At 38.2% G+C, this 21,731-nt stretch overlaps 1 protein-coding gene across 4 annotated transcripts in view; it reads left to right on the forward strand.

Moving 5' to 3' along the window:
• Positions 1 to 21,731, forward strand: part of OGT (O-linked N-acetylglucosamine (GlcNAc) transferase) — a 37,164-nt gene that overhangs the window by 7,411 nt on the left and 8,022 nt on the right. For 3 of the 4 annotated variants that reach the window (XM_059911663.1, XM_059911664.1, XM_059911666.1), the window contains exons 4-19: positions 2,771 to 2,839; positions 6,126 to 6,242; positions 8,504 to 8,583; positions 9,138 to 9,333; positions 9,593 to 9,733; positions 10,325 to 10,425; positions 10,587 to 10,740; positions 10,843 to 10,944; positions 11,142 to 11,321; positions 11,994 to 12,152; positions 12,301 to 12,390; positions 17,308 to 17,433; positions 17,849 to 18,019; positions 18,133 to 18,249; positions 18,338 to 18,508; positions 20,150 to 20,302. In XM_059911663.1, coding sequence (XP_059767646.1) covers positions 2,771 to 2,839; positions 6,126 to 6,242; positions 8,504 to 8,583; positions 9,138 to 9,333; positions 9,593 to 9,733; positions 10,325 to 10,425; positions 10,587 to 10,740; positions 10,843 to 10,944; positions 11,142 to 11,321; positions 11,994 to 12,152; positions 12,301 to 12,390; positions 17,308 to 17,433; positions 17,849 to 18,019; positions 18,133 to 18,249; positions 18,338 to 18,508; positions 20,150 to 20,302 — 2,127 coding nt within the window. The remainder of the gene's footprint in view (positions 1 to 2,770; positions 2,840 to 6,125; positions 6,243 to 8,503; positions 8,584 to 9,137; positions 9,334 to 9,592; positions 9,734 to 10,324; positions 10,426 to 10,586; positions 10,741 to 10,842; positions 10,945 to 11,141; positions 11,322 to 11,993; positions 12,153 to 12,300; positions 12,391 to 17,307; positions 17,434 to 17,848; positions 18,020 to 18,132; positions 18,250 to 18,337; positions 18,509 to 20,149; positions 20,303 to 21,731) is intronic. The other variant, XM_059911665.1, reaches the window with a different exon arrangement.

Here is a 21,731-nt window from a genome sequence, read left to right on the forward strand (position 1 = left end):
TAGGAATTGGGGAGATGTGTTGCGGGGGGAGTTGTGGATTATAATATGAGACAGGACCTGACCCATAAAGGAAAAAAGGTGTAAGCTCCTCAGATGATTATTCTTAGGGAGTATTAATCAGAAGATTTTCTCGAGTGGATGCTTATAACCTAAGCATTCTGTAGGAAGGTAAATAGCAAGTAGACTTCCTTGGCTGAAGTGGTGAGTCAAGTAGTAACAAGAAGTGAGTGTAGTAGAGGAGAGTCAATTGGAAGATTGAGAAAGAATAGAGGCTGAGGAGTTTGAATTTAATTTGAGAGGCAATTGAGAACTACTGTAGGCTTTAATCAATCTGATTTTATTTCGTGTGTATATAGATGTTGTGGGTGGGGGTGGGAGGGCTCTAGGAGGAAAGGCGGGAAATAAATGCTATCTCAGGAGGGGTTGTTATACAGCAGATTCTTACTCATTTCCGTCTCCTTACCTTTATTCATAGTATTTTCCCTTGTCTGCAATGTCCTCCTCCTTTGTCTGTTAAAACCGTACTCATCCTTTAAGGCCTGGCTTAAAATTTCTTCTTTGAGTTCATTTCTTTACCACTATGTGGCTGTTTAATATGTATGTGTTTTGTCTTTCCACATAGATTGTAAGCCCTTTGAAGATAAGGATTCTATTAATTTATTTCCCTACAGTTCCAGGCATATTGTTGAATTGAATAAAGGTTTGCATAGAAGATATTAACCTAGGAATGGACACAATGGGCTGGGTTTGAGAATTGTGATTCTCTTAGCAGATATTGTTTCAATGTGACTAATGAAGCGGAACTGATGTCTTAGGTTTTGAACTTTGGGGAGAATAGTGGTATCCTTGAATTTTCTGGAAATTAGTTATTCATGCATGAAGGTTTAGATTTCCAATGGGAGAATTGGATTTCACTATTATATTTAATATGATATGTTTTACCTTTTTCTAAAACTGCCTTATTGATTATTTTATAGTGATCTTGAAGATAATCTATTTTTAACTGTGGGCATTGTGTTAACTTGATTTAGTATGCTGTAATGGGTCTAGATGATGATATAACTAAATATAGGTACATACACTGTCAGTACTTGGATGGCATGCATCCAAGAGTTTATAGAAACTAGAGGGTAAAATTATGCAACAGTTGGCTAAGATGTATAGCCCATTAGGGTCATTGTTGGAGAATTATTGCAAGACTTCTGATTATTATGGCTCAGAAAAGAAATAGGAATTGGTAAAAGTCCAAAGATGTATAACCACGATAATGAGATATAGTAGAAGGAATTTGTTTGAACAGATTGGATTGTTCAGTCATGGTCTGCCAAAACATAACGGTAGCCCTTAAAGTTTAGGGGGAAAAAAATCATACAAAGTAGATAGCAAGATTATAGAATTCATTACTTCTGAGAGTATAAATAGGGTTGAAAAATACTTAAGACTCATTAGAGGATGCTAAGTCTGTAATAAGATTAATGATACCTATGAGGATTAGTATTAGCCTTTTGTGCTTGAGGTCACGGGAGACCACCATTTTCTCCCAAAACACTAGTCATTGCTCCATGGACAGACAGATCAGGTAGCTCATGGAACTGACTCAGTATGGCCAACCATAGGGTGTTCTGTGGCAGCCTATTCTTTGCTGGCTGACTTTTTGTTCACTTGATGGATGATAATATACAATCACAAAAGCTGTTTATCAGTAAAATTATCACCTGATTGTGGAAACCATAATACAGTTGCACATAGAGTAGTATATATGATGATACTTTGGCACAGTTGACAAAATTTCACTTTCTAGGACTTAGTGTCAGGCTCTTCCACACGTGAAACAGTTTGGAATGATAAGCTTACTCCTTATTGCCATTGTCTTTGCTTGTTGACTGACAAGGCAAACCAAGGACAAATAAAAATTTAAGCTCACTGTTCTGATGTGTCTTTCATACTGTGAACGGACTGGTGAGTCAGATGACAAGCAACACAATTGTGCTGCTAATAAAAAGCCGAGTCGACTGCTTTTCATTATTCGCCCACTCAACTCTAATGGCAGTTAATACTAATGAGTAATCTAGTGCCAGGTGCCAGGATTAAAGCTTTGGTTGGATGGTAATCCTTTTGTCTAATAGTGAAATGAAGTCAAGTTTTCTACATACTCTGACAGCCTAAGGGTAGGTTTGCCAATAACTAATCACAGCTAAATCCTTTTTTCCACTATGGACAATTTTTGACCCTCAATGTAGTAGTGGTTCATCATAACCTTGAACAAAATAGTTGAACAAACATTTGATGCTTTTTTTTTTTTTTTTTAACGTGACTAACATTTGGGGAGAGGAGAAGCTATAGCAAGGCCCATAGTCTTCTATCTGAAACTGGTGGGATCAAATGCGTCTTAAAATTCAGAGTTTTTAGGATTTTAGAAAGATGATAATACCATATATGACTCCCAGGTGTGTCTGGAGCAGCACCTTCTAGTAGAACACATTTATATTTCTGCAGCAAAAGGTATGCATATTCACATTAAGTGTGATCAATAAATTCTGTAAATAACTTCATGCCAGTTCAAGTCAGATTTAATCATCAAATGAGTTTTTAAAATTTTTTGGAATTTGGAATTGAGGATGAGGGGATTGTGTTCCTGTTCTTAAATTTGTCAAGCAGTATCTCTAGTTGACAATAAAATGATGGAGCTAGATACGTAAAAGTAATTTCAAGATATCTTTGGTTGACAAAGCAGAGTATAATTAATGACAGAGTATCTCTGGGTTTCTAGGATTTGTACTGTGTTCGCAGTGACCTGGGGAACCTGCTCAAAGCCCTGGGTCGCTTGGAAGAAGCCAAGGTAGGTGTTTGATAGAACACATTTAAACATCAGTGTTATGGATACTTGTACTTTTTGCCAAGTCTTCAACTCTTCATTGAGCTATCTTCACAAAACAGTCCTATGAAACTGAGGAAAACTGACGGCATGAATCGCCTCAGACTAGAGCAGGGCCAGGATTTGGCATATCTGTTCTAAATCTGGGGGTAAAGCAAGAACCTCTGAACATTTTGGAGCCTGTCTGCTGAGCTAGATCATCTTTATAACAATGGGCTCCATCATGATCTTATGTGGGAATAAATAACATTCCTTCAAATCTGAGGCTTGCCTGCTGGTGACAAGCAGAGCGCCTGTGATTTGGCTCAAGACTCCTATATGATGCAGGTGCCATTGAAAATGCTGCTCTTCTAAGTCCTTTGTGGCTTGTAAGTGGAGAAGAATTTCATCCAAATGTTACCCTGTAATACTGGCATTTAAAATTCTTATTTAACCTTCCTCCCTTCATCTTCCTCACCCTTTTTACAGTGGAAGAAAGGCTGTTAAATGATTGCAAATTAATAATTGGAACATCCTGCCCCTTCTTGTCCTCACTCCCTTCCCCAAGTTCCTGTTTCCTCTTTTCCAATCCTAGTTGTCTACCTTCTTTTCTTCCTTACTTCCTTCTTTTATTCCTCCCCATCCCACCTCTTTTAAAAAAAAAGTCAGAAGGACAAAGCTGGTTTGTTTGGGAAATGGACTGATCGAAAGAAAACTTGCCCAAGTGGAAAGGTGGCTTTTAGCATTCTGTGTTTCCAAATAATGAATTTGAACACCAGGTTGGGTTATTAAAGCTTTTGGTATAATTTTAAATTAAATTTATAAATGAAATTGTCTTGTTACAAGCCACCTTACGCAACCGCGCTGCAGGGGTGAGGAGTGGGGAGAAACCAGAATGCTTCTGAAACTCCCACCTGTTGCTCTGAGCCCCACGCGCATGCTAATACGTGGAGTGTATGCGCAGCGTAGCTGTCTGTTTGACTGCTTCATCCAGGGAGGGAGAAGGCTTTTCAGCACCATCTGATGTTAAAAGGCACTAGTTTTAAGTGCATAGCTCATAAATTCTGCTGACACTTTGCATTAACCTTATGTAGGTTTCCAGCTAATGAATTGTAATTGATTTCAATCTTAGCTGATAAATCTAATTGGTAATTTATAGAACAAATATTTGATAAGCTTCTATTAATTGTCACCCCACCAAGCGGACAGCTAACATGAATTGCACTTCACTGCAGCTTTAGAGATCGGTTTAGGCTGAGACATTGCGCCTGCCTTAGGTTGCTGACTTCTTTATTTCAGAGCTCTGGAGACACCTAGTTTGAAAAATGTTATTCTGTTTTTGTGAGAACTTAGTGAACAAGAAAATACTCTTGAGTGAAATGCAATGTATTTCTTTTGTAATCAGTGCATTTGAAAATTCAAGCCAGCATATTCCTAGTAGATGGAAGCAAAATTAAGTTGTCTTTGTAGAAAATGAAGAGCCTTTCTTCCAGCAAAAACCCCTGCTGTATGCAATAGCCCTGATTAACCCTCTCCCTTCTGCATGTTTCCCATATTACAGACTTGAGACTGTCCTCATTCCCATATGTAATAGACATCCAAAGAATTTCAATTGCTTTGTTGAACTTTTACTAATGATCTTGTTTTTATTTTCTCTCTTGTTTTTGGTTTTTCACCATTGATATTGTATTTAGAAGGTTTCAGGTGGGTGAAACCTCCTATTCCATGCGTAAGGTGCCTCGCTGAAGGGAGCTCGAGGCCTGGATCTAGGGCAGACACACACCTCCTCCTCTTCCAGCAAGGAACGCACCGAAAAGTCACATGATGAGAAATATGGTAACGGGTTTGTAACTGCCACAGCAAAACAATTTGCCTCCATGCCTGAATCTTCTGTCTTGTGGCTTCAGAAACAGCTTAAAATAATTTTATTTACAAGCAAGTTATGTAAGAGAATGTTTTATACTATAGCCACAATTCTGTCAAAGATAAGTAAAAGTTAATTGATATTAAAAATTATTAGAGATAATTTACTAGTAAAAGCTTCTAACTCTTCTTGTTGTTCATTTTTTCCTTTTTTCTTCTTTGTTTGGATTGCAGCATTCTGCTCTTCTGATGATGCGCTGTGACCCTGCAGTAGCGCAAAGGCTGCGCAGCGTTAATGCGCAATGCGTGCGAATGAGCCCCTGTGAACGGTTGACTAGATGAGTAATCTGATTGACTGGCTCCCTCAGTCCTATTTTGTAGCCTTTTTGGATAAAATTGGGTTTTAACATACCTCGAGTCCAACTAATCTCATTAAACAAATATTCTCTATGGGCCTGTCTAGTAGATTAATGGATCTGGTTGGCCGTTTGCTGCGTCTAGGGGTGTTCTATGTAGCGCAGCAGTTCGCAGCGATTGCGCAGTGCGATGCTGTTAGGTTGCGCAAGCGATGTTTGCGCTCGCATTACAGGGACCTCAACCTAGGTGCAGTCCTGTCATATGAGGTTTCAGCTTCAGTCCCCCTTGGGAGATGGGCATTGTGAGGATGTGACTTATAGCCTGGCCTTATGATATCTGGCTTGTCAGAAAAGCATTTTCCTCCTCAGTAGCATAGTTTTGATGTTAGTGAGGAACATTATTGTTTATTTAGAGCAGCATTTCCCAAAATGTGTTTTATAGGTATTCTCATAAAATGTCCAATGAAAGAAGAGTTCCATGGTCAACTAAGTTCAGGGAACCGTGTATATACTATTAAAGGCTTAGGGAAGTCCTGTAGTCAAGAAACCTGTTTTCTGTTTTCTTAATTTATTTGATCGTGAAATCCTTTTTTCCAGTGATAACTATTAACACATCGTAGAACAGACTTTGGGAAACTTGGGTGGGGGAGGGGGGGAGGAACTTAGCCTTAAGTGGCGCCTTCCAGATACCACTTGAAAACGTAGCAAGAGCCCTTAGGTGTTCAGATAAGAGAAGTCCAGCATAGAGTCTTAAGGCAACTGACTTTCCGGTTAAGTTCCAGTGTAAGGGTTGGTCATTGGTTGGCAGAACTGAACATGGTGGTTTGCACCTGGGTTCTGGTGGCGCAGGCGCAGGAGCAGCCAGCTGTGGCAGCGCATTAGTTTTGGCGCAAGCGAGCCTATGCTGCAGGGTCACTTTTGGCTGGTCAGAGAAGGAATAATGATATCACCTTCTTCCCCCCTCCCCCAATCTTTTTTTTTCCCCTTTATAAATTTTCCCCCTTCCCTTTACCTCCTTCCCCTCCCATCTTCTTTCATTAACCCCTCCTAAGGCATGTTATTTGAAAGCAATTGAGACGCAACCGAACTTTGCAGTAGCTTGGAGTAATCTTGGCTGTGTTTTCAATGCACAAGGGGAGATTTGGCTTGCAATTCATCACTTTGAAAAGGTTAGTCGTTAAATTAATAATTGGTATTTTTGAAGTGCTTATGTATGCAGGGTGTTTCTACTAGAACTAAATAATAGGCCTTTACTTAATTAGTCATATAATATCTTTGTTTCTCTGACAGTATTGCAGCATTTGCTGGATGGTACATGGCAGTTTCCAGTTTAGCATTGAAAATGTACTTTAGTAATTAAAAATTCTTTTTTTAAACGGGCAGCTTTACTGTAAAGAAGCAGTGTTTCTTGGTGAAAAGACTGATTCCAGATGTGGGGCAGGAAACGTACAAAAATAATCTGGAGTGCCTTGTTGTGCCAGAAAGCAAGGAAGTTTTGATATATTTATGTCAAAAGGACTCAGGAGGCAACTGGAAGAGGCTCCTACTGGCTAAAGATGGGAGTTGAGCATCAATGGGAATAATAACTGAAATATATTGAAACTTATCAAATACATTTAAGTTCATGAGTATAATTATACTAAGAAGAAATTCATGGGTCATCTTTGGAAGATAAGGAGCAACTCATTTTGAGAACTGGTTAAACAATTGTCCTCTCTCTCCTGTATGAACTGGACATCAGGGTAACCCAGTAGTTGATGGGGGAAGTTTCTCTTTATACAAGTGTTCCAGCTAATAAATGAAGTAGGAATGATAGAATCAGAGTATCACCAATAATAAATTTAGGCATTTATCAGTGGCAAAAAAAAGAGACAAAACCACATTTTGTACCTTGTGACAGAAGTAAATACTTCCACCAGTGAAGTAGCCTTGCAAAAAGAGAAAAGAACCCAAATCTGATTACGCTTGTAGTTCTACCAATTTACAGGAAATACATGGGACAGGGAAATATAATGAGCATGTTAAAGGACACCATAGGGGTGCAGTCAGCAAATTCAAACTATGGGAAGCTGTATAGGACAGTGATCTGATTTCTTCAACAAATTACAGGAATAAAAATGGAGATTTAAATTAAACTTTTAATTTAAAAGATTTAAAGAAACTCACAAAGACACGTTAATTGTATGGGTCTTATTTGGATCCTCAATCAAAGTTAACCAGAAATTGGACCACTGAATGGATATTTGATATTAAGGAATTGCTGTCACTTTTTTAGGTGTGATATTGGTATTGTGGTTATGTTAGAAGGAAAAAGTATTCCTGTATTGTCCCTAAAATATATTTTGAAATATTTTCGAATGAACTGATATGTCTGGGATTAGCTTCAGAATGATCTGGGAAGAGGGTGAGTTAGGTTGGAATATAGATTAAATAAAATTGAATATGATTTTTTAATTGTTGAAGCTGGGTAATGGAGACTTGAGGGTTTGTTATATTCCTCTGCTTTTGTATATATTCAAAATTTTCCATAATAAAAAGTTAAATTTTGGGGGTGGACATCTATTACTATAGACAATCTAAGTAAGTTAAGTGCAGCAGAGTTGCCATCTAAGTGAAGAGGAATGTTCTTAATGAATCTTAAATACATTCACAGTTACTCATTACCTTTACCTTTTCAGTATTTCAGTTCAGGTTTCCATTCATTACACTATAGTAGTACCTACTCTCTTGCTTGCTCTGTGGTTCTCCTTGGTTGCACATGAGGAGCTTGTAAAAGATATGGATATCCTGGCCCCGTTTTCAGAGGGTCTGATTTAACTGGCCTGTGATGGAACCCGGGCTCCATTTAGGAGGTGAATTCTAATATACTGCCAGGGTTGAGAATTACTGCTGTAGATATATCTGGTCATATTTTAAGACAGCTTCAGAACTATTTGAATGAACCATTTAATGGTTAGTATCCCCTTGAAGTAATGTATCTTACTGAGTATACAGCTCTAATTACATATCTTACTAAGGTCTGAGTATACAGTTGTAGTTACTGAGGTATGTATTTCCTTTTTCAGTTAGAGCTTGCTGCTTCTTCCTGCCATTATTTTCTAGAAGAGCTAGGCTGATTAATTGAGAATAAAATGGGGCCAACCATGAGAAGTGTTCAGCTCAATAAAATTGGAGCAGACCCAATTTAAAATTTTTCCCTTCAGGACACATTTTGCTCTTATATTACATGGGAAGTTATTTTGATAACATTGAGATTTGTGAATAATGAGTGGGTACTAAAATAATTGGGTTTTAAAAATGAAAGAAATAAGATTTAATTATACTAGAAAATGTAATTGGAGGTCTAAAATTACCTCAGACTAAAAAATTGTAATTGGGAAGTTAATCTGAAATTCTAACTTGCTCTAAGTAACTGTCTTGCAATTTTTAGGCTGTCACCCTTGACCCCAATTTTCTGGATGCTTATATCAATTTAGGAAATGTCTTGAAAGAGGCACGGATTTTTGACAGGTGAGGGAATGTTCTGTTTGGAGTTTTTGTTGTATCAACACTTGAGAGTTTAGACTGAAATTATCACAGTGGGTCATTGAAATACACTTTCCTTTTCTACTATGTTGCTTTCCCCTGCTCAGGTCTGCTGTATTACCTTTTATTATAGGTTTATTGTTGCCTGACTTCATTGTTGGCTTTTCACAAAGCCATTATCCTTTTGCTAGGAGTTTAGTTGAAATTTCCTTTATTGTAAAACTATTGAAATGGTTATCTTTTAGACTAAATTATTCCTTCTATCTGATTCAGAAAGCTAAGTAAATCCTGACTTTTAACTTTTTGTTGCTGTTGTCAAAGGAAAGTCTGTTTCTTATGGGGGTATAGAAAATTTTTCAGTGTAAAAATACATTTTATAAAGGTGCAATTTTGATTTTTGAGGTTAAGTGTAGTATGGCATGAATTAATTGTAACTAGTTATAATTGATATACTTTGATATAGTATAGAATGAAATAATTGTAACAAAGCATCCATTAAAAGTTAGTTGCGTTGTGTGTGTGTGTGTTTCTGTTTATAGAGCTGTGGCAGCTTACCTTCGTGCCCTAAGCTTGAGTCCAAATCATGCAGTGGTACATGGCAACCTGGCTTGTGTATACTATGAGCAAGGCCTGATAGATCTGGCAATAGACACCTACAGGCGAGCTATTGAATTGCAACCACATTTCCCTGATGCTTACTGCAACCTAGCCAACGCTCTCAAAGAGAAGGGCAGTGTAAGGATTTTTATTCAGTCTCTTTCTTTGTTACCTGATGGGATTAAAAAAAAGTAATTTTTGTACATATTGTCATTAAATATTGAGGTGGTAAATTGTTTAATTTCGGAGTTGTAGATGAGAGGAAGAATAGCAAAAATACCTGTTTTCTGGAATATTACCAGCCGTTAGGCTTAACTAAGCAATTGTTAGAATAATATCAGTGGTGGCTCTGTGATTCCTCTATATAGGTTTTTGAATAGTTTGTTTTGTTTTTTAGGTTGCTGAAGCAGAAGATTGTTATAATACAGCTCTCCGGCTGTGTCCCACCCATGCAGACTCTCTGAATAACCTAGCCAATATCAAACGAGAACAGGGAAACATTGAAGAGGCAGTTCGCTTGTATCGTAAAGCATTAGAAGTATGTTGAGGGTGGTGTGGCTGGGTATTTTGTCTGTGTGATAGTAGAGGGAAGGCAATTAAGTTTGCCATGTCATCCACCTCTTTTTTAAAAAATAGATAGTGGGTGAATCATTCGTTGAACCAGTAATTGAGTACCTAAGGTATGAGTGAGGTCCTGTGTGATATTCAAGAAAATCCTTAACATTGAGTTTGTTATTTTATGGGTAGATAAGATCGGCACAAAAAATTTAAACAGTAAGCTAGAGTTCAAGAAGAGTTACCAGTAAATATATAATTTCAGTACCTGGCGGCTGTAATGTTGGTTGGTAGGTGTGGTAGGAGTTTTGAAGAGAGAGATGCTAGAGTTACCAGCATAAACTAAGATGAGGAGAGGTCTACCTCATGTTTTGAAACACGGAGAGGTATAAAATAAAGGAAGAGGTAGAATTTGAACTACTTGGCTTTGAAGAATGAGTAGACTTGGAGAAGGTGGAGAGAAGTGTAGGGATATAAAGGTGCTTGAGCAAAGTTCTTGTTGTGGTAAGTTATTACTGCTGTTTTAGCAGTTATTTCTTTTTTAAACCTCGGTTATCATCTTGAATCTTTATAGGTCTTCCCAGAGTTTGCTGCTGCCCATTCAAATTTAGCAAGTGTATTGCAGCAGCAGGGAAAACTGCAGGAAGCTCTGATGCATTATAAGGAGGCTATTCGGTAAGAGACTCACAACCTTATTTTTTTCTTCTAAGTTTTTAAAGGTTTGGCATTTGGCACATTTGGTATGTGGGACTTTTAATAATAGCAGACTAAATTAATATTACAGGGGGTTAAAGGTTTTTGTACTAGAGAAATAAAATCTTTGTCCTCTCCTTTAGAATCAGTCCTACCTTTGCTGATGCCTACTCTAATATGGGAAACACTCTAAAGGAGATGCAGGATGTTCAGGGAGCCTTGCAGTGTTATACTCGTGCCATTCAGATTAACCCTGCATTTGCGGATGCCCACAGCAATCTGGCTTCCATTCACAAGGTACTATTTTTTATATATATTTTATTACAATATATGCATCTTAGCACCTAATGTTTTTAATTTTAGGAAAAATTTTAACCATCCCACTTTATTTATTTCCAGGATTCAGGGAATATTCCAGAAGCAATTGCTTCTTATCGCACTGCTCTGAAGCTTAAACCTGATTTTCCTGACGCTTATTGTAATCTGGCTCATTGCCTGCAGGTAAAGAATAACGGGCCAGTAATTGGCTTTCAGGGTTGTAATCACTTTTTAGTTGTTATGTGCCATATTAATCCAAGCTTGGCTGGAGACAGTGTTTTTTATTGGGTTATCTGACATTACTTTAGGCCAAAGACACATAAGATGTTAAGTCTTGGAGTAAGGTTTTCTGGATAATAACTTCTTTTTGCCTCCTCTAGATTGTCTGTGATTGGACAGACTATGATGAACGAATGAAGAAGTTGGTCAGCATTGTGGCTGACCAGTTAGAGAAGAATAGGTTGCCTTCTGTGCATCCTCATCATAGTATGCTATATCCTCTTTCTCATGGCTTCAGGAAGGCTATTGCTGAGAGGCATGGGAACCTCTGCCTGGATAAGGTGCGAGTCTTTCGTTTTAATCTTTTCGTTGTAAAGTAAAACACAGATACAGAAAACTACATGAATCAAATTTATGGCTTAATGAGTTATCATACGGTGTTTACCACCCAAGTTGAGAAATGAAGCTTCGTGAGCCAGCCCAGAAGCCCCCCTCCCATTGTGTCCTGTCTTGATCATAACCCCTTCCATTCTATAAGGTGGAATCCTTAACTGAAATACTTAACAGTAGGCTGATGGTGTTTTCCTTTAATTTTGAAACCATAGTTTTTAATAAAGTGTTTGGTATTTTCTACTCACCTTTGAGAACTAGAGCAGTACTTGATCAAAGGTGGGAATTTTCTCAGCAGAATAGAGCAGAGTGCTAGGTGTAATTCTGTTTTTAAAAAATGCTTCCCTACAGAATTTTCTAAAATGCAGGGTTTGTCATGCTCTTTTCCACTCTGCTTCCTTCCTACAACTTTAACTTGCTTGGGCTACTTCATAGGCCTCAGGAACAGGTCAAAGTATGAAGCATATTATACAAATTGCTAAGGTTGTATTAGACTGGTTATATGAATTAAAGAAGTATTCTGGGCATACCATTCCTAACAGGTATGCTTCTAGTCAGTTTTCCTAGATGAAAATTTACATATAGACTCAACTTTACTAACAAGCACTGAATTCCATTGGTAGATAAATGTCCTTCATAAACCACCGTATGAACATCCAAAAGACTTGAAGCTCAGTGATGGTCGGCTGCGTGTAGGATACGTGAGTTCTGACTTTGGGAATCATCCTACTTCTCATCTTATGCAGTCTATTCCAGGCATGCACAATCCTGATAAATTTGAGGTAAGACTAGTGTTGCACTAGAGTCACTATTTATAAAACCAAACAAACCCACAGTGGTAGCTTTATAGTCACCTTTAGGTGTTAAGCCCAGTGTCTTTTGGAAAGATTTGAGCCAAGGTTATTAAATATACTATGTGCTGCCTTTCAGGTATTCTGTTATGCCCTGAGCCCAGATGATGGCACAAACTTCCGAGTGAAGGTGATGGCAGAAGCCAATCATTTCATTGATCTTTCTCAGGTAGGTGAAACTCTTATACTTCCAACTTTTTTATTTTTTTGAGTCCTCTCCCTCTTTTTCTTGATGAGTCTGGCTAATGGTTTATCAATTTTGTTTATCTTTTCCAAGAACCAGCTTTTAGTTTTATTGTTCTTTGCTATTGTTTTCTTTGTTTCTATTTCATTTTTTTCTGCTCTGATCTTTATGATTTCTTTCCTTCTACTAACTTCGGATTTTGTTTCTTCTTCTTTCTCTAGTTCCTTTAGGTGTAAGGTTAGATTATTTATTTGAGGTTTTTCTTGTTTCTTGAGGTAGGATTGTAGCTATAAACTTCTCTCTTAGAACTGCTTTTGCTGCGTCCCATAGGTTTTGGATCATCGTGTTTTCATTATCATTTATCTCTAGGTATTTTTCGATTTCCTCTTTGATTTCTTCAGTGATCTCTTGGTTATTTAGTAACGTATTGTTTAGCCTCCATGTGTTTGTGTTTTTTACATTTTTTTCTCTGTAATTGATTTCTAATCTCATAGCGTTGCGGTCAGAAAAGTTGCTTGATATGATTTCAATTTTCTTAAATTTACTGAGGCTTGATTTGTGACCCAAGATGTGATCTATCCTGGAGAATGTTCTGTGCGCACTTGAGAAGAAAGTGTAATCTGCTGTTTTTGGATGGAATGTCCTATAAATATCATTTAAATCTATCTGGTCTGTTGTGTCATTTAAAGCTTGTGTTTCCTTATTAATTTTCATTTTGGATGATCTGTCCATTGGTGTAAGTGGGGTGTTAAAGTCCCCCGCTATTATTGTGTTGCTGTCGATTTTCTCTTTTATAGCTGTTAGCAGTTGCCTTATGTACTGAGGTGCTCCTATGTTGGGTGCATATATATTTATAATTGTTATATATTCTTTTTGGATTGGTCCCTTGATCATTTTGTAGTGTCCTTCCTTGTCTCTTATAACATTATTCATTTTAAAGTCTATTTTATCTGATATGAGTATTGCTACTCCAGCTTTCTTTTGATTTCCATTTGCATGGAATATCTTTTTCCATCCCCTCACTTTCAGTCTGTATGTGTCCCTAGGTCTGAAGTGGGTCTCTTCTAGACAACATATATATGGGTCTTGTTTTTGTATCCACTCAGCGAGCCTGTGTCTTTTGATTGGAGCATTTAATCCATTCACGTTTAAGGTAATTATCGATATGTATGTTCCTGTGACCATTTTCTTAATTATTTTGGGTTTGTTTTTGTAGGTCCTTTTCTTCTCTTGTATTTCCCACTTAGAGAAGTTCCTTTAGTATTTGTTGTAGAGCTGGTTTGGTGGTGCTGAATTCTCTTAGCTTTTGTTTGTCTCTAAAGCTTTTGATTTCTCCATCGAATCTGAATGAGATTCTTGCCAGGTAGAGTAATCGTGGATGTGGGTTCTTCCCTTTCATCACTTTAAATATGTCATGCCACTCCCTTCTGGCTTGCAGAGTTTCTGCTGAGAAAGCAGCTGTTAACCTTATGGGAGTTCCCTTGTATGTTATTTGTCATCTTTCCCTTGCTGCTTTCAATAATTTTTCTTTGTCTTTAATTTTTGCCAATTTGATTACTATGTGTCTCGGCATGTTTCTCCTTGGGTTTATCCTGTATGGGACTCTCTGCGCTTCATGGACTTGGGTGGTTATTTCCTTTCCCATGTTAGGGAAGTTTTCGACTATAATCTCTTCAAATATTTTCTCAGGTCCTTTCTCTCTCTCTTCTCCTTCTGGGACCCCTATAATGCGAATGTTGTTGCATTTAATGTTGTCCCAGACGTCTCTTAGGCTGTCATTTGTTTTCATTCTTTTTTCTTTAGTCTGTTCTGCAGCAGTGAATTCCACCATTCTGTCTTCCAGGTCACTTATCTGTTCTTCTGCCTCAGTTATTCTGCTATTGATTCCTTCTAGTGTAGTTTTCATTTCAGTTATTGTATTGGTCATCTCTGTTTGTTTGTTCTTTAATTCTTCTAGGTCTTTGTTAAACATTTCTTGCATCTTCTGGGTCTTTGCCTCCATTCTTTTTCCGAGGTCCTGGATCATCTTCACTATCATTATTCTGAATTCTTTTTCTGGAAGGTTGCCTATTTCCACTTCATTTAGTTGTTTTTCTGGGGTTTTATCTTGTTCCTTCATCTGGTATATAGCCCTCTGCCTTTTCATCTTGTCTATCTTTCTGTGAATGTGGTTTTTGTTCCACACGCTGCAGGATTCTTGCTTCTGCTGTCTGCCCTCTGGTGGATGAGTCTATCTAAGAGGCTTGTACTGCCAACTTTTTATTTTGAGCAAATAGTGAATAAAACTGTTGGTGTGTAGCTTGTATCCTCAATTTTCTTTTTTTAATTTAATTAACTTATTTATTTTTGGCCGCTTTGCGTCTTCATTGCTGCCCATGGGCTTTCTCTAGTTGCGGCGAGTGGGGGCTGCTCTTCGTTGCAGTGCGCGTGCTTCTCATTGCGGTGGCTTCTCTTGTTGCGGAGCATGGGCTCTAGGTGTGTGGGCTTCAGTAGTTGTGGCTCACGAGCTCTAGAGCGCAGGCTCAGTAGTTGTGGCACACGGGCTTAGTTGCTCTGTGGCATATGGGATCTTTCCGGACCAGGGCTCAAACCTGTGTTCCCTGCATTGACAGGCGGATTCTTAACCACTGCGCCACCAGGGAAGCCCATATCCTCAATATTTTTCATGACAGATATTTAACATCAGCTACTACATACCTGTGGTCAATTGCTTTGACCTTATTTCCTTGATTGTTTATATTTATTACATTGCATTTATAATCAGCATGGATTTTTGCTGAGTTTGCAAATGAAATAGAAATATGGTGTATTTGTGCTTGGACGTAGAACTTCTCTGGGGATTGAGCTAGCACTTGTGACAGTAGATACTAATTACCTGAATAAATTGAACAAAATGGTGGCTTGGAAGAAGAACAAATAGGTCATTGAAAGGGCCTTTGCCTTTGGTTTTCTTTATTTCTATACTTGCTGCATTGCTGTTTCCTCTAGGAGCAAAAGTTTTATGATAAATTAAGATTGAAACCTGTGAGGGAGTGAATTTGCTGAAGGTATGGACTAGAGTTTTTTTTATAGACGCTGTTGGCCACTTTGGTCACTAACAGAGGTACATATGGTATATCCAGTAATTCATATATATGAATCATTGAAGTCCTAGCAGAAGGATTGTGAGACTCTTGTCATTTCATAAATAATTTCTACCAACGTCTTTTGCGTTATAGCTGTTGCTTTGGAAATATACCTGACCATTTTTGATGTAGGGTTGGACTCTCTGTGACCAAGAAGAATATGGCCCTCCACCTCTGAGACCTTTTAGGATTCACTGCTTATTGACTGAAGACTAAACTCTTTAAAAATATATATTTATTAATTTTATATATATATATATATATATATATATATATATATATATATAAATTGAAATGTAGTTGACGTACAAGGTTATGTTGGTTTCAGGTGTACTACATAGTTAATTGACATTTGCATACATTACGAAATCACCATGATAAGTCTAGTAACTATCTGTCCCCATACAAAGTTATTACAGTATTTTTGACCATATTCCTCATGTTGTATGTTATATCCCTGTGGCTTGCTTATTTTATATCTGGAGGTTTGTACTACTTAATCCTGTTCACCTATTTTGCCCCACTCCCTCCCTTCCCTCTGGCAACTTTTAAACGGCTAAGGAATATTCCATTGTGTATATATACCACATCTTCTTTATCCATTCATCCATCGATGAACACTTAGGTTACTTCCATATCTTGGCAATTGTAAATAGTGCTGCAGTGAACATTGGTGTGCCTATATGAAGTCCAAGCTCTTCAGTGTGGCCTTCACAACCTTTCTAAACAAACAACCTTGTTTGCCAGTGCTTTTCACCCATCATTAGCCCTCAGTTATACCCTATACCAAGTAGAAGTGATCTACCCATTTTTTAAACCTACCATGCACTTTACTCTGGTTCTTTATTCATACAGTTCTCTGTCGAGATTGTATTCTTTCCAACTCCCTCAAACTCCTATCCATCTTTTTTAAAAATTAATTAATTAATTAATTAATTTATGGCTGCATTGGGTCTTTGTTGCTGTGTGCGGGCTTTCTCTAGTTGTGGCGAGCGGGGGCTACTCTTTGTTGGGGTGCGTGGGCTTCTCATTGCGGTGGCTTCTCTTGTTGTGGAGCATGGGCTGTAGGCACGCGGGCTTCAGTAGTTGTGGCACATGGGCTTAGTTGCCCCGCAGTGTGTGGGATCTGCCCGGACCAGGGCTCGAACCCGTGTCCCTTGCATTGGCAGGTGGATTCTTAATGACTGCGCCACCAGGGAAGTCCTCCTATCCACCTTTGAAGCCCATTTCAAATATCAACTCCCCTATGAAGCCTAGTTTTGTTTTTGTTTTTTTGGTTGCGTTGGGTCTTTGTTGGTGCGCGCGGGCTTTCTCTAGTTGTGGCGAGCGGGGGCTACTCTTCGTTGCGGTGCATGGGCTTCTTATTGCGGTGGCTTCTCTTGTTGCAAAGCACGGGCTGTAGGCATGTAGGCTTCAGTAGTTGTGGCACATGGGCTTAGTTGCCCCGCAGTGTGTGGGATCTTCCCGGACCAGGGCTCGAACCTGTGTCCGCTGCATTGGCAGGCGGTTTCTTAACCACTGAGCCACCAGGGAAGTCCCAAGCCTAGCTGTTCATACATTCAGTCTAGAGGTAAACTCTCCTTCCTCTGTATCCTGTTTGTGTAATGCTGTGGGCCCATTTTAATGGTACTTAACCATATTTTTACCCTGCGTTAATGTAATTTGTGTTGTTACCACTTTTGCATCTGGGAATTTGAATTCTGTTCAATGCCATTAAGACTAGTTGAATCAGTCTTAGATTATACATAGTATGAGTTCTTATTTTTTTATTCCATAGATTCCATGCAATGGAAAAGCAGCTGATCGCATCCATCAAGATGGTATACACATCCTTGTAAATATGAATGGTTATACCAAGGGTGCTCGAAATGAACTCTTTGCTCTCAGGCCAGCTCCTATTCAGGTAAAGGAAATAATGATAATTATTCACAGTGTTTATTGGGCTAAGAAGACAGTGATAGGTTTTTTCCCTCTTTGGTTAACTGTCCTTTGAAACAATAGGACAGACATGCTTGACTTAATGAAAAAAAAGTGTAGTTCTTGAAAATGCACAGGGACAAAGAATTTTGAGTGAGAACACAGTGCCCACAGGTACATGTACATGTATATGGAGATGTGCAAGTTGGATGTAAACAGTTGTTCTGTCTTGTAAATTGGAAAAACAGTTTAGCACTTAGAAGGTTAGTCTAAAATATTACTTGATTGCTCTTGGCTAAAGAAGTCCACCCTCCTTGGTTGTTTGTTTACTTATTTAATTTTAGACCATTTTGCTGAAGGTTCCTAGTCAGTTTTTGGTCTGATTTTTCTTTTTCTTTTAGGCAATGTGGCTGGGGTACCCTGGGACTAGTGGCGCGCTTTTCATGGATTATATCATCACTGATCAGGAAACTTCACCTGCTGAAGTTGCTGAGCAGTATTCTGAGAAACTGGCTTATATGCCCCATACTTTCTTTATTGGTGATCATGCTAATATGTTCCCTCACCTGAAGGTAGGTAGAAAAACAGTACTATAGGGGAATTGCAAAGAACTGTAGTCATTTATTTCCTTGCTGCTGTCCCTGTGCATCCTAAAAGATATGTCTGAAACTTTTTTTTCGATTAGAAAAAAGCAGTCATCGATTTTAAGTCTAATGGGCACATTTATGACAATCGGATTGTGCTGAATGGCATCGACCTCAAAGCATTTCTTGATAGTCTACCAGATGTGAAAATTGTCAAGGTCAGAACCTGGTCAATACTGTCATTGAAATTGTTATCTGCATTTGGGATCTTTTCCCTAATGATGTATTTTGTGTGATTATTTTAAGATGAAATGTCCTGATGGAGGAGACAACGCAGACAGCAGTAATATAGCTCTTAATATGCCTGTCATTCCTATGAATACGATTGCAGAAGCAGTTATTGAAATGATTAACAGAGGACAAATTCAGATAACAATTAATGGATTCAGTATTAGCAATGGACTGGCAACTACCCAGGTGAGAAGAGAATAATAGAACATACTATCTACCACCAAGTATACATTTATCTTCTTTACATCTCATAACTCTAGGTGGTAAGCGTCATTACTCCTGTTTTATAGATGAGGAAATGAATTCAGTGGAAATTGGCATCTTATATAGGTTTGTTTGATTTTAAAAGTCTCTTGGATTCAGCCAGCAGGCTACTTAATGAGAGTCTTCTGTGTTAATACCTTGTTATTCCCTGCCTGTGGCTTTACTCTTATCAACGGTGAACTGTCTGTAGGCATCATACAGTGTCTTGCTTCTGTAACTCATCCTTTCCCCAGTTAAATCTTACTCATCTTTAAGACTTTCAGTTCAGACAACTCCGCCAGGAATCTGTTTCTGTCCATATCCCTGACCTCTCCTTCCCTGCTCCATTGGTACCTGTATTCTCTGTTCTTGTAGTATTTGGGATATATCTTTACGTCCAGCACAACACATTATAATTCCCTGGGTTTGTATGTATTCTCCACTGAATTGAATTACTTTAGGGTCCGTGTCTTAGCCACAATATTGAAGTACGTGCTGAGTAAATATTGGGTTGGCCAAAAAGTTCCTTCAGGTTTTTTTGTAAGCGCGTATGAAAAATCCGAATGAACTTTTTGGCCAACCCAATAGTATATATTGCATACTTGAATAAGTGAATATGTAGCTCTGTCAAGAGATCATAAGGCAAGGATCTCTGACCTCTTTAGGAGTTAACAGTTTTAGTGGTATAGCAGTTTATACAAAGAATGCTTGAAATGAATTCAGGTAAAGGAATTAATCACCCGTAATGTGTATTGGGCCTGAACTGTCCTTTGAAACAATAGGGCAGACATGCTTGACTTAAGGAAAAAAAAGTATACTTCTTGAAGTGCACAGGTACAAAGAATTTTGAGTGTAGAACACAATGCCCGTAATGTATGAGATGTCTATCACACCTGGAATAGTTGCATAACAAGGTAGGGCAGTACCCAGATGTGTGGGAATTTTAAGATAAGACTGTAATTGTGTATGTAGATGCTCAGAAATAGTGCTGAGCAATGTGAGGAGAGGCAGTCTTAGTAGAGATTGTTTAGTAATTTAAGTTTAGTCTTGAAAGGTGGGTGTGATTTAGAAAAGGATATTTCATACATGGAGAAAAGAGTGAGCAAAAGCTTGCTGTTGGACTAATAGGGTTTTGAAGAGAACTTTTTGGCTAGAGTGAAATGTTTCATAGTGCAGTCCCCCCCAAATTAAGATAATGCTCTAACTTTTATCCTTTAACTTAATGTGTCATGAATATATTCTCATTATAGTTCAGTGACATGACTTTTAATGGTTATACCACTTTGCATCGTAAGGATTGTTTATTGATTGAAAAATATCAGATTGGGGACTTCCCTGGTGGTCCACTGGTTAAGACTCCATGCTCCCAATGCAGGGGACCTGAGTTCGATCCCTGGTCAGGGAACTAGATCCCGCATGCCGCAACTAAAGACCCCGCATGCTGCAATGGTGCAACGAAGATCCTGTGTGCCGCAACTAAGATCTGAAGCAGCCAAATAAATAAATAAACAAATATTGAAAAGAAAAGGAAAATATCGGACCATGTTTACTTTAAATATAATCGTATATTTTTTCTTGTTTTAGATCAACAATAAGGCTGCCACTGGAGAGGAGGTTCCCCGTACCATTATTGTAACCACACGTTCTCAGTACGGGTTACCAGAAGATGCCATTGTGTACTGTAACTTTAATCAGTTATATAAAATTGACCCATCTACTTTGCAGATGTGGGCAAATGTGAGTGTGTGTAGATTCATTATTAATGTCTAGAGATTCTAGTAAAGATTCTGTATATAGGTCGTCTTGCTGAGGCTGCCCCCCAATCCTTCCATTCAGGAGCTATTGTGCTAGATTATTGTGATAATCTTCAAAAGAGCTGTAGATTTCAGCAATTTTTGATTTGTCCTTCAAGTGTCTAAATATCATATTATGAACTTTTAAAATTTATGTGCTCAAATGCAGGGATCAGCAAACTTTTTCTTAAAAGGCCAGGTGGTAAATATTTTTGGTTTTGCAGTCCATACTCTTGTCACACCTACTCAATTCTGCCATTGTAGCAAGAAAACATCATACTCATTATATAAATGAATGAGTATAGGTATGTTCCAATAAGTTTTTATTTACAAAAACAGGCAATATGCCAGATTTGGCTCATAGGCTATAGTTTGCCAACCCATGGTCTAAGCTGATAGCAAAGCTGTTACGTATACTCATCCACATTTTACATCATTCTTGCAATATTGTAGAGTTAGAACCAGGAAGGAATTGGCTTATGCCATTACTTCTCAGTCATTTCATCATACCAGTTTGCATAAGCAGGACCTCTGAAGGTTCTAAACTTTGTTATCCATATCTGCCTCTTTTTCCATAGAGCTAAAATGGAGATAATTCTTGGTGGACTTTTTTTCTGATTAATATCTGGGTTTTTTGGTCTGTTTTCTTTTTTTAAAGGAGGAGGGAGGGTGGAGAAGAGGAAACAGATGAGTACAGGTTTACTATCCCTTAATCTTCACTTCCCCATTTCAAAAAACCTGAAAACCAAAAGCATCTTCATAAGTTTGTGGTAAATTTATTTGGTTGGCAGCCACACTGCCTGAACTGACGTTAGGCTATTTATGGTTCTTTCTTTATTCCATTTAGTATGAATATTCCTACATCTTGATGCAGAGATACTAATATGTTGGTTTGCAGGGAGTTGCCGCTGAGAGTGTTACGTAATTTATATATACTGTACTACTTTTTAAAAATCTGAAATATTCTAAATTCTGAAATCCATCTGTTCTCATGGCTTTCAGAGACGGGATGGTGAACTTGTATGATACATTGAGTAGATGTAGGTCTAAATCGGGTTGGCAAACTATGGCCGATGAGCCAAATCCAGTCCACTGCTTGTTTTTTTGTTTTGTTTTTTTATTTTGGCAGTGTGGCATGCAGAATCTTAGTTCCCTGACCAGGGATCGAACCTGAGTCCCCTGCAGTGGAAGCACGGAGTCCTAACCACTGGACCACCAGGGAAGTCCCAGCTGCTTGTTTTTGTAAATAAAATTTTATTGACACACAGCCATGCCTACTTACATATTGTCTATGGCTACTTTCCAGTGACAAGGGCAGAATTGAATAGTTATGACACAGTCCATGTTGGCATCAAAGGCAAAAGTATTTGCTC

Source organism: Balaenoptera ricei, chromosome X, assembly GCF_028023285.1.
Source record: "Balaenoptera ricei isolate mBalRic1 chromosome X, mBalRic1.hap2, whole genome shotgun sequence".
NCBI lineage: Eukaryota > Metazoa > Chordata > Mammalia > Artiodactyla > Balaenopteridae > Balaenoptera > Balaenoptera ricei.